Here is a 12947-nt window from a genome sequence, read left to right on the forward strand (position 1 = left end):
ATGTTCATGCATCTGAGTAGTAGAGTAGAGGAGAGAGAGACTCTTTTATATGGATCCGAATCATGGGTCATCTACCGCCACCTCCTGGGACTCCTAGAACACTTCCATCAACGCTGTCTCCGTACAATCCTAAACATCCACTGGTCAGATTATGTGACTAATATGTCTGTTCTAGAACAAGCAGCAGTCACAAGTACTGAGGCCATGTTGCTGAGAACACAGCTGTGCTGGGCAGGGCACGTCCTCAAGGATGAAGGACCACCGCCTACCTAAGATCTTGCTTTATGGTGAACTTGCCACCGGCTGCCACAAGAGAGGATCCTCGAAGAGAAGATACAAGGACTCCCTGAAACAACATCTCAGCCTTGGCCACATTGATCATCATAACTGGTCTACTCTGGCCTCCAATCAGGAGGTCTGGAGACACGCCATCTATAACACTGCTGATGCTTTTGAGAATGCACGCAGGATCACTCTCGAGGAGAAAAGACAATGCAGAAAGAATCGTGTCTTGCAGAATATACCACCTAAGGAGTCTTTCTGCTGTGCCTTTTGCAACCGATCTTGTCTATCTTGTATTGGCCCTTTTAGCCACCAGCACACTTGTAACAAATGTGGGTAGAGCCCTCCCCAAATCTTCATTCACGAAGCCTAGCCATGATGATGATCATGCATCTGAACAGGGCCCAACCAAGTGAATCTGAATTAGTTCATTCAAGACCTATCAAGGCAGCATGTAACTGTGCTGAGTTACTCAATGTTTCAGCATCATCTTGGGGATGGTCCTTCTTTTTCTCTTGGCTCAAATTTCTTTTCCAGAAATCCAGAAACATGTAGAAGTCAGTTTTCTTTGTTGCAAATTCCAAATACAGTTTCTGAGTTCAAGTACTTAGGCTAACTATCTTTTGATAGCTGGTTGGTGTATTAATAGATAAGTAGTGGTTGCCAAGAACCTAGAATCTCTCAGTGCTGTTCCCAATGTGTATACTAATATTTGAGGCTGATAAATCGAATTTATTAACCAAGGATGGGCAGAAGGCCAGGAGCAGAGGCAACAGAGAAATGGAAATAGCAGGCTATTTCTGCTTTCTGTACTAGAAGGGTAGATGAAGAACCAGTTTTGTGTGCTCCCCCCTCTCAGTGTGGAGTACCAACTTTGCTTCTGACTTCCATAAGTGAATCTATATGATTTGCTTAACTGCCTCCACATCAAAAGTGCTGCCAGACATAGAGCCCTGAAGTGCCTACTTCCCATTTGCAAATTAGAAGGATGTTCTTCATGTTTGGCCTTCTTTTCAGGTAATCCAAACTTTGGGTTTTTCCCCAACTGCAAAGATACGGGCTTCAAAGCTGAAATATGTGCAGGTTTATTTGCATCTGAAACAGCAAAGAAGGAACTGTCTAGTGATAACAAAAGGTGGTAAGATTCCACTGTTTCCTTTTGTTTCAATTGCAGTACAAGAATGTTCTTTGGCTTACAGTTTAAAGACACTGTGAGATAAAAGAGCAGAAAACTTGCTTGGGTTTTCATCTGTCACTTAAGTGATGTGTTAGTTAAAGAAGAAGAACAAAGGGAGCTAAAGGAATGGAAAAATTTGAGTTAACTTGATTAAGGTAGATTTTTTTTTTTTTTTTTAATATTGTACTTTATCCTTCTTTGGGTGGATGGATTATACCTAACAAATTTTTACCATGATGAAAATAGTAAATCCATAGTTGGTAAAACAGATAAAGTAAGCACTGCTCCCTGGAGTACAAACTGAATTATGCAGCTTGGTGTATAGCCGTCTAGTAAGAAAGAGCTGTAGCAAAACATGCAGCTACAGTCTCTGCATATCACAGCAACACCCTCTCAGTGCTCACCTTCAGCGTGGAGGATTGGAGCGTGCAGAGCAGAACAGTTTGTTGTTCCAGTCTTTCACAGGCTTTTAAACACAAATGTGTTTTACTGCTAACAACCTGGTTGGGTGGGGGAGCAGAAAAGACAAGAAATTGAACTGTCAGCTGTGGGCATATTTTTCGTCAGTCACTGCAAAGTTCTTTTTATTTTTTTTTCCCTTCCTCCCTCCATTAAGACTGTCCTCTTCTGCAAGCCATTAAGCAGTTCAGTAGGAAATACCAAGCCGGAAGCTCTACAAAGAAAGCTTTTCTTAGCTTTTCCTCTTTCCCACTTTTAGCAACTGCTAAAAAAAATAGCATTTTACCTGGACTTTGGGCTGCTTGTAAGATCTGTTTCTCTGGGCATAGTCTGACACTGTTTAACTCCTTGTACAAAGAATCCAAGAGCAATTAGGGTACAAGCATAAAGGGGGTCACACTCCTAATGTGTATGACAGAAATTTCTCTTCATGGATAGATTTTTCCTATATATCTGCTGCAGAGGAGTGTTTTAGCAATGAAAATTGTAAGAAGGAGGAGATCAGCAAAGAAAGGGCATCAAACTGTAATCTGGATTCTAGAGGAGCCTTTCTACGACTACCATCTTCCTATGTGCCATCCCTCTCTTAGAATAAATTACTGGATTTGATTAGAAAAAAAAGAAACAGGCTGTTTTACATGAGGCTGGTAAAGTAAATGTTGTTTAATGTTTTACATTTAGTCTGTATTTGTTATATGGTGGGGTCTTTTTAGGCCAAATATCAGCAATGAAGAATTGTACCAGCATGCAGCACCTAGCTCACCTGAGCACTCTCCTTTCTACCTTTAGCTTGGGACTGATAGGCACTTGATATTTGGGCTGTGTCTAGCAGGTTTTGTTGGTTTTCTTTATTTCCTGATTTATATGCTGTACCCCAACAAGGGGACTGGAATTAACAGTTTTGTATAAAGTACGAGCCAGAACCAATTAGCCCACAGAGCAGAACACACAGTAATAGTAATTTATTTACTGAAGTTCTTCAATCTCACTCTGAATGCATATGAAGAGCTGCTGTACTGAATAACTTTGAATAGTCAATATTGGAGCTTACTTTTACCTGTTGTCAAACGTAAGGGCTCTGTTGTCTGTCTTGTTTGATAGATATGCACATATGGTGTGTACTACTAACCTCATCCTTAAAGCTAAAAGGAGTTGGCAAATTTGCCTTTATAGACTTTTGAATACTTCACTTTGCAGTATTACAGCTACCTATTTTATGTCAGATGACTAGATGCGTGCATATGCTTACAGGATAGTAGTACCTGACTGCCCCAGTAACGGCAAAGTAAGAGCCAGTCCTTGTCTCGAAGGCAACATAGTTTAAAAGAAGAAAGGGTGTCAGGAGGTCAGTAAAACATGGTAGGGACACTGGTTTGTAGACACATTTCTGTGAGGTTTAGTGGCTTTTCAAAATAGACAGCAAAGCTTTGTCATTTTTGTCTTTCATGCAGCATTAGATAGGAGTTAACCTTTCCCATTTTGCTCCTAGTTAAGTCAGGGAACAAGTAAGAAAAAAATAGCGAGGGGCTTGTGGGCCACTGGAGAGAGGCAAAGAGCAAGGCACAGCTGCTTGGAACAAACGGCCTTTTGGCAGGAGGAAAACAGTGTTCAGAATAAAAAGTATAGAGAGTAATTGAATGTCATTAGTGTCTAAAAATCCTGCCTACTGCACCAGCTTCTGCATCAATTCCTAGGCATGACTGACCACATTTTTCCTTTCCTTTAGTCTTTACATCTTGGAGATGGTGTTACATGAATCCTAAGTTTGTGAATAAAAACCAGTGATTTAAAGATCACGAGGCAGAAAATAAATGATTACTTTGACTTTTTATATATGTCAGGCAATTGCATGCAAGTTCATCAAGCCTGCAGTGAGCCAGATTTTCCTCATGGATCTTCAGAGCATACAGCCTTCCCACTATATAATTAAATTGAATCCCAACAATCTGTAATAGTTGTTTGAAATGCTTCCTGGAAAGTTTCTTCTATATTGGTGTTCAGTGTGGGCATACTGCAAAGTCTATTCAGGTGTTTGCTTTCAGGAAAAAATATTATTAGATATCAGTGAAAGAAGTACAGCTTTCAAAAGTGATTTTAGCTGATGCTTACAGAATCCTGAGCTAAAATGCAGAGACAAAAAGATGACAGGAGTTAGTTACCATTTTTGATTTCAGGATGGTTTACGAGTGCCATCTAGTGTTTGCTTTCAGATTCAAAACAGTGAAACTGGTTTTACACAACTGACTTTTCCTGTTATTGCATAAAGGCTGTGGTTTAGAATCATACTTTTATTTGAAACTTTAATGGAAGGCTTTCTTGAGAGGAAGTTAGAAGGAATGGTGTTTTCTTGAGACTAAGAAATCAAAAAAACAATAGAGGCTTCAAATTTTTTTTACTCCTGTAGTGGTTTATAGGGTCTCTCGAATCCAACTGCTGAATTTTATCTCTTTTTTTTCTTTTTTTCCCCAGGTCATGTATGGAACACTAGTTTCTATTATAGTTCTACGATCCGTTTATATAGTATTATGGTAAGTAACTATTTAATTCAATATTATAACATGACATTTGCATCTTTTTTTTGGTGGGCTTAACGTAAGAAATTGGCAGTGGCAGAATTTCATTGACTAGGTACGTAATGCTAGCTGGTGGGCTCTGCTTGGTTCATAGGGAATGGCTCATCACCTTACACTTTTTGAAGCCACTGGGATAACAATAAACTAAACTGAGATTTCTTCATTTACGATCAATGTTCACTGCCAAGTGTCCTGCTAGTGGCTTCAGCTGTTAGTCTGGGACTTCAAGGGGAATGGAGTTTTTGTCTTCATATTGCTGGGTAATGCAAAATCTATTTCTAGTGTTCAAAATAATGATGATACCTGGAGAGTGGTAAGAGTAAGACTGCAGAGCAGAACCATCACTTAGTAATTTCCATTCTTCTTCTTCCCTGCTCTAGTATTTAAAATTCAAATGTAAAAGATGTAAAATGATAGTTTTTCTTACAGTTTCAGCTGGGTAAAGTTAGGTATATGTTATGGAAATTGAAGTAAAAACTGTAACAAACAAAAGGTATTAGAAGTGTTAGGAGACATGAGAAGCATTAGAATCTTCAGAGCACAGATTTGGTAGGTATAAGGGAAGAAAATAGAATTGAATGAGTATTGTAGTAAACACATACTTTTAGCTCTTCAGGAACTCAGTTGGGTGTCCATTTCTGTCTATGCCATGTGAATTGCTGGTGTTCTTGTGTATTTGGGGACTGCCCCTGAAAATTGCTTATTTCTTTCTACTGTCATCATTCTAAGTGTGCTTTTTGTTAAACTTTGTTTTGAGTTGCACACATATCTGTTCAGGAGCACAAGGAAAAATTTCACAAAAGGTGTGACTTTGAAGTTTCATAGCATCATTAAATATCCTGAATTGGAAGGGACCCACAAGGATCAAGTACATGCACTGAATCACCTTCCAATTGCAATTTCAGTTCATGTGGTTTGGCTTTCCTCAAGAAATTCTGACAGACCAAGTGAAAATGTTCACAGAGTTTTATTAAGCAAAAATAACAAGCTAATAGTGTGTTGCAGCTTTAGAAACAACCATCAATTTAAAGGCACTTTTCAAACCCATGAACTGGAAGTTTTAATCCTAACCTAAAGATCTGAAGTGATATACATTAATTCACTTCCAGGGGGAACTAAATTGAATCAAGTTCAAGTCATTTTAATTTTGTTCTTATTCAAGGATTTAGCACAGTTCTAGTCGCTTAGATTAAATTTCTTTCTGTCTGTATAGACAAACTCTTGGGCCTGCTATTTGTTTAGTTCTGCAAATTACACACAGCTGTGCATTCCCATTGTTTCTGATGTATATCTTAGTCTTCTGTCTTTATCAATAACATCACCAGTATAATTCATTGTTTTCCTCCAGCAAAGTCTGTCTCTGAAGTTCCACCTACTTTTTGCTTCAGTTTTAGGGGTTTGGAGTGTATATTCTTAATTAGCTTGATCACTGCATTGCAACAGGGCCCTACAATGACTTACTTCCCCCCTTTGGTTATATTGTGCAAACTGGTTAGAAAGTTGGGATGGGGAGAGAAGTAGGTTTAAACTACTTCTAAATTTTAACTAAACTACTGCTAATTTTGAATTAGTTCTGCTAGAGAAGCTGTGCCAGCCTGAAGGTACCCTTTCTTTTCTCTAAAATTCATCTCCAAACACACTTTTGGATTTACTTTCTCTGCATTGCTAGAACATATTCCTGTATTTCCATCAGTAGTGCTAGCACTTGTCCAAGCCTGTTTCAGTTTAAATATTGACCCTGATTTCTGTTTATTTTGTTTTTTACTTCACTTCCTATCATATTTCTTAGTGCGGGGCTTAAAGTCACTCTAACTTTAGAGTGAAAATCCCAAATAACAGCATGTTATTCCTTCCAGGCTACCATTGCATCCTGTCCTCATTATTTGTTCCTTGTCCTGCCTGTTTTCCCCCACACTTTCAATCTCTTTCTTGGTCTGCTTCCTTGACAACATGACAACTGGGCAAATGTTATTCTCTGTTCATGAAGCATGTTCCCTATTAATAAATGATGCCAGTCTCTTTCTCATTCCTTCACAAAACACCAGCGTTTATTCCCTGAACAATTCTATCTATAATTACCTACTTACCAGCATGTCTAATGTACTATTTAGTGCTCCTTAATGTCTTGGTCTTGCTTATGTCCCTGGAGCACTGAGTTGGGAATATTACAATGTAGTTTCTGCCATGTACTGCATGATGCTCCACACATTTATTAGATAAACAAGTAATAGTTTTGATAGTTTATATTAGCAGTGCATTTGTTAACATATACAGCTTGTATCTGGTTAACTTGCCCTGTGGAAGAAGCTCTACCTGCTATGTTTTGCACATTTTTGTTCCCAGTGCTCACAGCTCTGAAACATGTGCTGTGTGTAGCACACACAGTGGAGGGAAAAGCAGCTCAGGAATGCATTTTAACCCAGAATTTCAACCGTGCATTCATAACACTTAAAAATAACTTGAACAGTATTTCATGGCAGCCTTTTAGGGTTGGGTTTGGCTTTGCTTTTGGACTTGACTGATTAGTGGGAAAGGAGGCTTCCATGTAGCAAGTTTACAATTCTATGGTCCAACCTGAATGTAGATAGGGAAACTAAGTTTATTGATGATGCACTTCTTTGCATCTGATTCTTCAGTGTGTTTCCCATATCTTAAACAGGATTTTTTTTTCTCCCAAAATTAAAATGATTTTTTTCTGTCTCCAGCAGCACTTAAGTCTAAAATACACGAGGTTACTGTTTTCTAATACCATTCATTTGGTTAGTTGTTGGTCATGGTGGTCTGTGTTCACAAAAGTAATTTTGTTACACTGTATTTAAACAAGTTCCCTAGTATAGGGATATCTATTCTAAAAGAGCCTCTTCTTTTGAGAGAGTCCTAATTTGTAACATGGTTTCTTGGTTTTTTTGTTGGGTTTTTTTAATGAAAGATTATATGTGGGACTGAAGAATTAGTGCCTTTTAGCCAATGTCAGTTTTCTCACTTCCTTGTTTCATTAGGAGAGTACAGTATTTAGGGAAACAATTAGATATATAGAAGTGAAACATTTAAAAGAACTGTCTCAGAGAATGTGAAGTCAGGAGAGAGGAGCAGTAAAATAAAATATTTAAATAGATGAAATTTAAAGTTAATATTTTTTCTTTTGGGGAAAAAACCAAATTGATAAAGCAGTTTTTTAATATGTAATAGTATTTGTGTATGTTACACACTGCCTTTAAAGCATTCTGAACTAAACTTTGCATTATTTCTCTCTCTCTAGGGTATACCCATGGCTTAGAGGTCTAGGCTATACATCTTTAACTGTATTTTTAATGGGATTTTTTCTCTGGAATGTGGACAACATTTTCTGTGATAAATTGAGGTGAGTTTTTTTCGCTTTGTCTGGATAACTCTAAATAGTCTTTTAGTATAAAGATTTGATTGTTTCTGTTGTGTATATTCAAGTCCATCTCATGTTACATATGGTATGCTGCCTACAAAACATCCATGAGGGTTTTATCCAGTTTGCTCATAACTAGATTCAGCACTTAACAAATTTTTTTTTAGTTTAATGTTTTTTATCCATTAATAAATTTATTTTTTTACATATATCTCTAACTTGAAATTAAATTGAGAGAAGTTATGTCACTGAAGTAATTTGGAGGATCTCTAGCTTATTAAACCCTGCTATTTACACTTAATTTCATCTGAATGTGTTTTTATCTTGCCGGTTTGTTGGTTTGGTTTTTTGGGTTTTTTTGATTTCTGCTCTTGCCATTTTCCAGCAAAATATCAAAACCAGTAGTTCTGCACATTACAGAAATACCAATTTCAATATATATGTTACCAATAAACATAAAAGAAATACCTATTACAATATATATGTTACCAATAGACAACACCCAGTTGTGATGCATGTGTTCTGCCAGAAACTGGAGGAGATGGAAAGGTTGATTCCAGCATCCTGAAAAATACAGTCTTTGCAATTTGAAACACTGTTATGCCACTGAATCTGTGGTGTACAGAATTGTCCCAGTAGGTTGCTTTGTCAGGGCCAAATAATAGTGTGCTGTAAAGGAGTCTGAATTTTCCATCTGTCCTTTTTGGCTCTGTAGTTCCTGCACTAGGTTAGGCCAACTGAAAGTTAACTCCAACAGAGTATTCTTGAAGATTTTTTTTTAAAAAAAAAATTAATATAATATATGGTGCCTCATCCCTAGAAGCACTTGATACAGATGGGATAGAAAAGTTATTTGCCAACACAAGTGGTAGGGTATGCAGTTACTTTGCAGATATTGGCATCAGGGTTGATTTTTGCAGCTGCCTCACCTCACTGGTGAGATTGTAACCCCTGATTCACGAAGCTTGCTGAGCTGCTGTGGGTCCATGGGTCTTTTGAGCTGGTTCCTAGGCCCAAAAATTGCCCCAGCTGCTGAGGCACTTTTTTCCATCTTCATTTTGTAAAGGGAAAAATGCTAGTATACTTTCTATGATACTTGTTTGGTTATGATGCTGGAAAAAAAAAAAAAAGCTTGTTTACTAGCTTTAATCAGACATCTGCAGAGCCTTGGATTTCTATCAATGACATTATAATTTGAACCTTTGGAGAAAATGCATTTCAATGCCTTGAAATCTTTTGGTCTCTAAAGCTCTAACTTGTGAATCATCCACCTACCTGCTCTGGTTTTCTAGTTCAAAACTGGGGTTTGGTTCCGGGTTTTATTTTTCCATATTTCATTAAATCTGCAGTTTATTTTTAAAATTTTTGTAAAAAATCAAAATAACAAAATATATAGCACTCAGTTTCCCTGGCTGGAACCATGCACTTTTGAATATGGGCTTTGAAATTTCCTGCCATCCAAAGGCTCAGAGGTTTTACCAGGCACTGCTAATATTTGTGACTGAGCAGCTCTGAAAACTAAGCAATAGCTCAGGATTTAGTCAGTGGGACTAAGTACTATAACTTCAAGCAGTAAGTAAGAAGCTACAGATTTTTCTTCCTTAACATATGCAATTGTTTTCCCTTTTTTGTTTTGACTGAATGTGAAATGAAAGTGAAAAAAGACAAGCAGGTGCAAACATTTGCTCCACCATCAGCCAAAATAGGCAATATCTGCAGAAGCTTAGTGAGCAGGAGAAATCAGAGCAATGCAACTCCTTCCCTTTATTTCTCTACCTCCATCCCTTAGCCCCTTTCCAAGTAGCTCGCATCCCATAACTGCAAAATACAAAGCATCTTGGCAGAGTATTTCAGACCTCCTACTTTCATTGTTTCCTCACTAAACACCCATTTTGTCCCTGATTTAGAGTCCAACAGAGAAAGGCAAGTTAAGGTCCCATGGACTGGGAGAATAGGTGGTGTGATTACCATATGTAAAGTGCTGATGTCTGATAGATCCCATTTCCTCTCTCGGCCTTAAACTCTGTGTTTCATCCTATGGACAGAGTTCACAGAGTTTTGATGAGGAGGATGGTAGAATTCATTTGGGCCTGTGAGATGCTGTAAATATATCCCCTGAAATTTGAGTCCAGACATATCTGATCACTCATTTTATGAGGAAGTGTGTGCTTTCTTTAAATGTGTAAGAAAGTCAGTATGCCAATATCTTTCCGTACTGGCAGTATAAGGTATAATTGCTGCTCCTCATCTGCTGAAAGCCTGATCATGTGAAGCCTTAACCATCAAGCACATGCTTGAGATATGGAAACAATAATATGTGATCCGACAGCCAAACATTGTGATTTGAGATTCCTTAGCTTGGAAAAAAATATCCCATTGTGTGGAGCTTCTTTCTTTCAGAGCACTACGAGAGAAGATGCCTCCTGTGATGGGAGCTGTGACACAGTTTCATGCATGGTGGCATATTCTCACAGGCCTGGGTTCTTACCTTCATATCCTGCTAAGGTAGGAAATGTTTTCTAAACTGGATGTCCATAAAGAGCTTAGGAGTTTTCCCAGGCTCAGATGTACTTCAGAATGTTTTTTCATCCAGAAGTGCAGGAAAATGGCTTATTACACCGGTGCAAGGTTTCCTTTCCTCTTTGCAACTGATCTAAAAACTCTCTACAATTATTTTATATTCTTCAAAATGTAATCACTAATCTTTAAATAGTCATGGTTCTTCAAGAAAATGTAATTCAGAAACGAGAACCCTTTGGCAGTTAAACTGGAAAACTATTTGACAGTATATTAATTTCAGAATATAAGCCATTAATACCTGTCTGTTCTTGACCAGCAATCCTAAAGTACTTTAACATGTTTAAATTTCAGAGGACAACTAATCTTTTTGATAGGCACTGTCACTCCTAAAAACTAGCAGGCATCATGCAGTAGTGCAGAAGGGTGATGGCTGTAGTAGTTGTAGTAAAGCTATTCCCAGAAGGGCAGGATATTAGTTTCAGGAGAAGATTTAAACCAGAATGTAAGTTAGCAAATCTGGAGCCAGAAGATGTTTGTCTCGTTTTTACTGTATGCCACCATCTAGTGGAATCAGGGACCAGAATAGAATTTAAGCTGAAGTCTGTGAAGAATTTCTGCAGTTTGTTCATCTTATAATGAAATAATATTTTACCACTTAGCCATAACTTAAGAATGTCTCTTTTACAGATACAGTCTATGTAGTTCAGGAAACCTGATTACATATCCATTTTCCTAAATCTAGCATGGTTTTCTTCTTTTTGGTCAGATGTTAAAATACCTAGTAAAAGGAAAATGCAAGGAAAATAAGTACAGTTCCAACAGCTGATCTGTTAGCTTTTGTTTTATATTTATGCATGTATATATATGCACACATATGTACAAGTATTTATGTATCTATACATGTGTAGATGTATATATATATATATGTACCTTTATATATATATATATTAAAAAAATATGTGAAGGTATATTGTAAACAGTTACTCCATTTTGGCTGACAGGTTGTCTGCTACCCTAAAGATAATATTTTTAAGAAAATTCTGTACAGGAATCAAGCATAGGCAAGGTTTTTTCCAACATGCAACACATAAATAATTTGGGTTTGCATCCTCTATCCCTTGGGGAATGTGCAGATGCCTGATTTGTCTGTCTTACCCCAGTGGACTGTAAGCTTTCACTGAAGTAGTTTCCTGAGTATTTTCTTAGCCACACGGTGGCATCATCTATATCCCCTTTAAAAAAGTGAGATCATACACAGGAGAAGATTTACTAAGGGGAGAAAGCATCTAAGAGCAAAAATGAGAGAGAATCAAGTTATGCTCTTTTCCACTCTACTACATCTGCTATATTTCATCCTTCTAAAATGACCAACTCTAGTTCCAGTTTGGTTTTTACCCCTCTGGGTTTCTTTCTTTCTCCCCACATAGGTGATAGGGTAAATTAATTTGCTGATCAGAATCTAGTACAGAAGGATTTACTGTAAGTTAATGTCTCCTGTTTTGAATAAATCTAGGCAGAGTGGGTAGCCCTGCAATTACAGAAACCATTCCTTTCTAGTTGGAAAATAAAACTGGGATTAGTACATCATTATTTTATATGCTGTTTTATATATGAAATTTTAAGCATGCTTTTTTCCTTCTCCTCAGTTTATACACAAGGACACTTTTCCTGAAACACAGACCAAAGGTGAAGGTAAGCAGGAATTATTTTGTGTTCATTAATGTGCATTTGGATATCTTGTGCTTTGAACTTGTGTTGGGGATCAATAATTATGCTGTTAGGGTAGTGTTTTTGACTTCTACTTCCATCCCAGGAAATGCGGTTGAAATTTTCAGAGAATCACAAAATGGTTTGTATTGAAAGGCACCTTAATGATCATCTAATTTCACCCTCTCTGCCGTGGGCTGACATCTTCCACTACACCAGGTTACTCAGAGCTCCATCCTGGCCATGAACACTTCCAGGGATGGAGCATCCACAGCTTCTTTGGGCAACCTGTTTCATTGCCACACTACCCTCACAGGGAAGAATTTCTTCCTAATATCATATCTGTATCTACAGTTTTTCATTTTGGAGCCATTACCCCTTTGTCCTTTTCATTACATTAAGTTTAATAGTGTTTGCTTTTTAATCCAAGAAATATAATATTCAAAGGAATCTTTCCTCTCTTCCTATTTTTCTTTTAACAGTTTGTTTTTGGAATATGGCCTGTTCTTCTTGTGGAGCCACCCAAGAAGCTTTGATTGAGCCCTGGGCAGTCGCATGAGATCACCTAGCCTGGCTGAATAAAGCATTTCAACAGTTACTATGGCTGAAGTGTCAAAATTGTGGATCAATCCAAGTACTATTGCTATAAAAGGACTTCTCTGTATTACTGGGCCAGTTGGCCGGAACAGAGCAAAGAGTTGGCACACTAGGGAAATAGAGTTTAGTACAGCTTTATTCTAAGTTGTTAAAACAAAGATTAAGACACAATATTTTTATGTATATATTGTATAGCTGATGATATTTCGTGCTGGTCACAGAAATCTAACCATTTTTGAAGTGGATCACATAT

At 37.6% G+C, this 12947-nt stretch overlaps 1 protein-coding gene across 1 annotated transcript in view; it reads left to right on the plus strand.

Annotated features, from left to right (window-relative positions):
- ACER3 (alkaline ceramidase 3) overlaps nt 1-12695 on the plus strand; it is a 55481-nt gene extending 42786 nt beyond the window's left edge. The window contains exons 7-11 of the mRNA XM_064644835.1: nt 4388-4446; nt 7751-7852; nt 10271-10375; nt 12037-12082; nt 12580-12695. Coding sequence (XP_064500905.1) covers nt 4388-4446; nt 7751-7852; nt 10271-10375; nt 12037-12082; nt 12580-12633 — 366 coding nt within the window. The 3' untranslated portion in view covers nt 12634-12695. The remainder of the gene's footprint in view (nt 1-4387; nt 4447-7750; nt 7853-10270; nt 10376-12036; nt 12083-12579) is intronic.
- The last annotated feature ends 252 nt before the right edge of the window (nt 12696-12947 follow it).

The sequence above is a fragment of the Pseudopipra pipra genome, chromosome 2, assembly GCF_036250125.1.
Source record: "Pseudopipra pipra isolate bDixPip1 chromosome 2, bDixPip1.hap1, whole genome shotgun sequence".
In the NCBI taxonomy this organism is placed as follows: domain Eukaryota; kingdom Metazoa; phylum Chordata; class Aves; order Passeriformes; family Pipridae; genus Pseudopipra; species Pseudopipra pipra.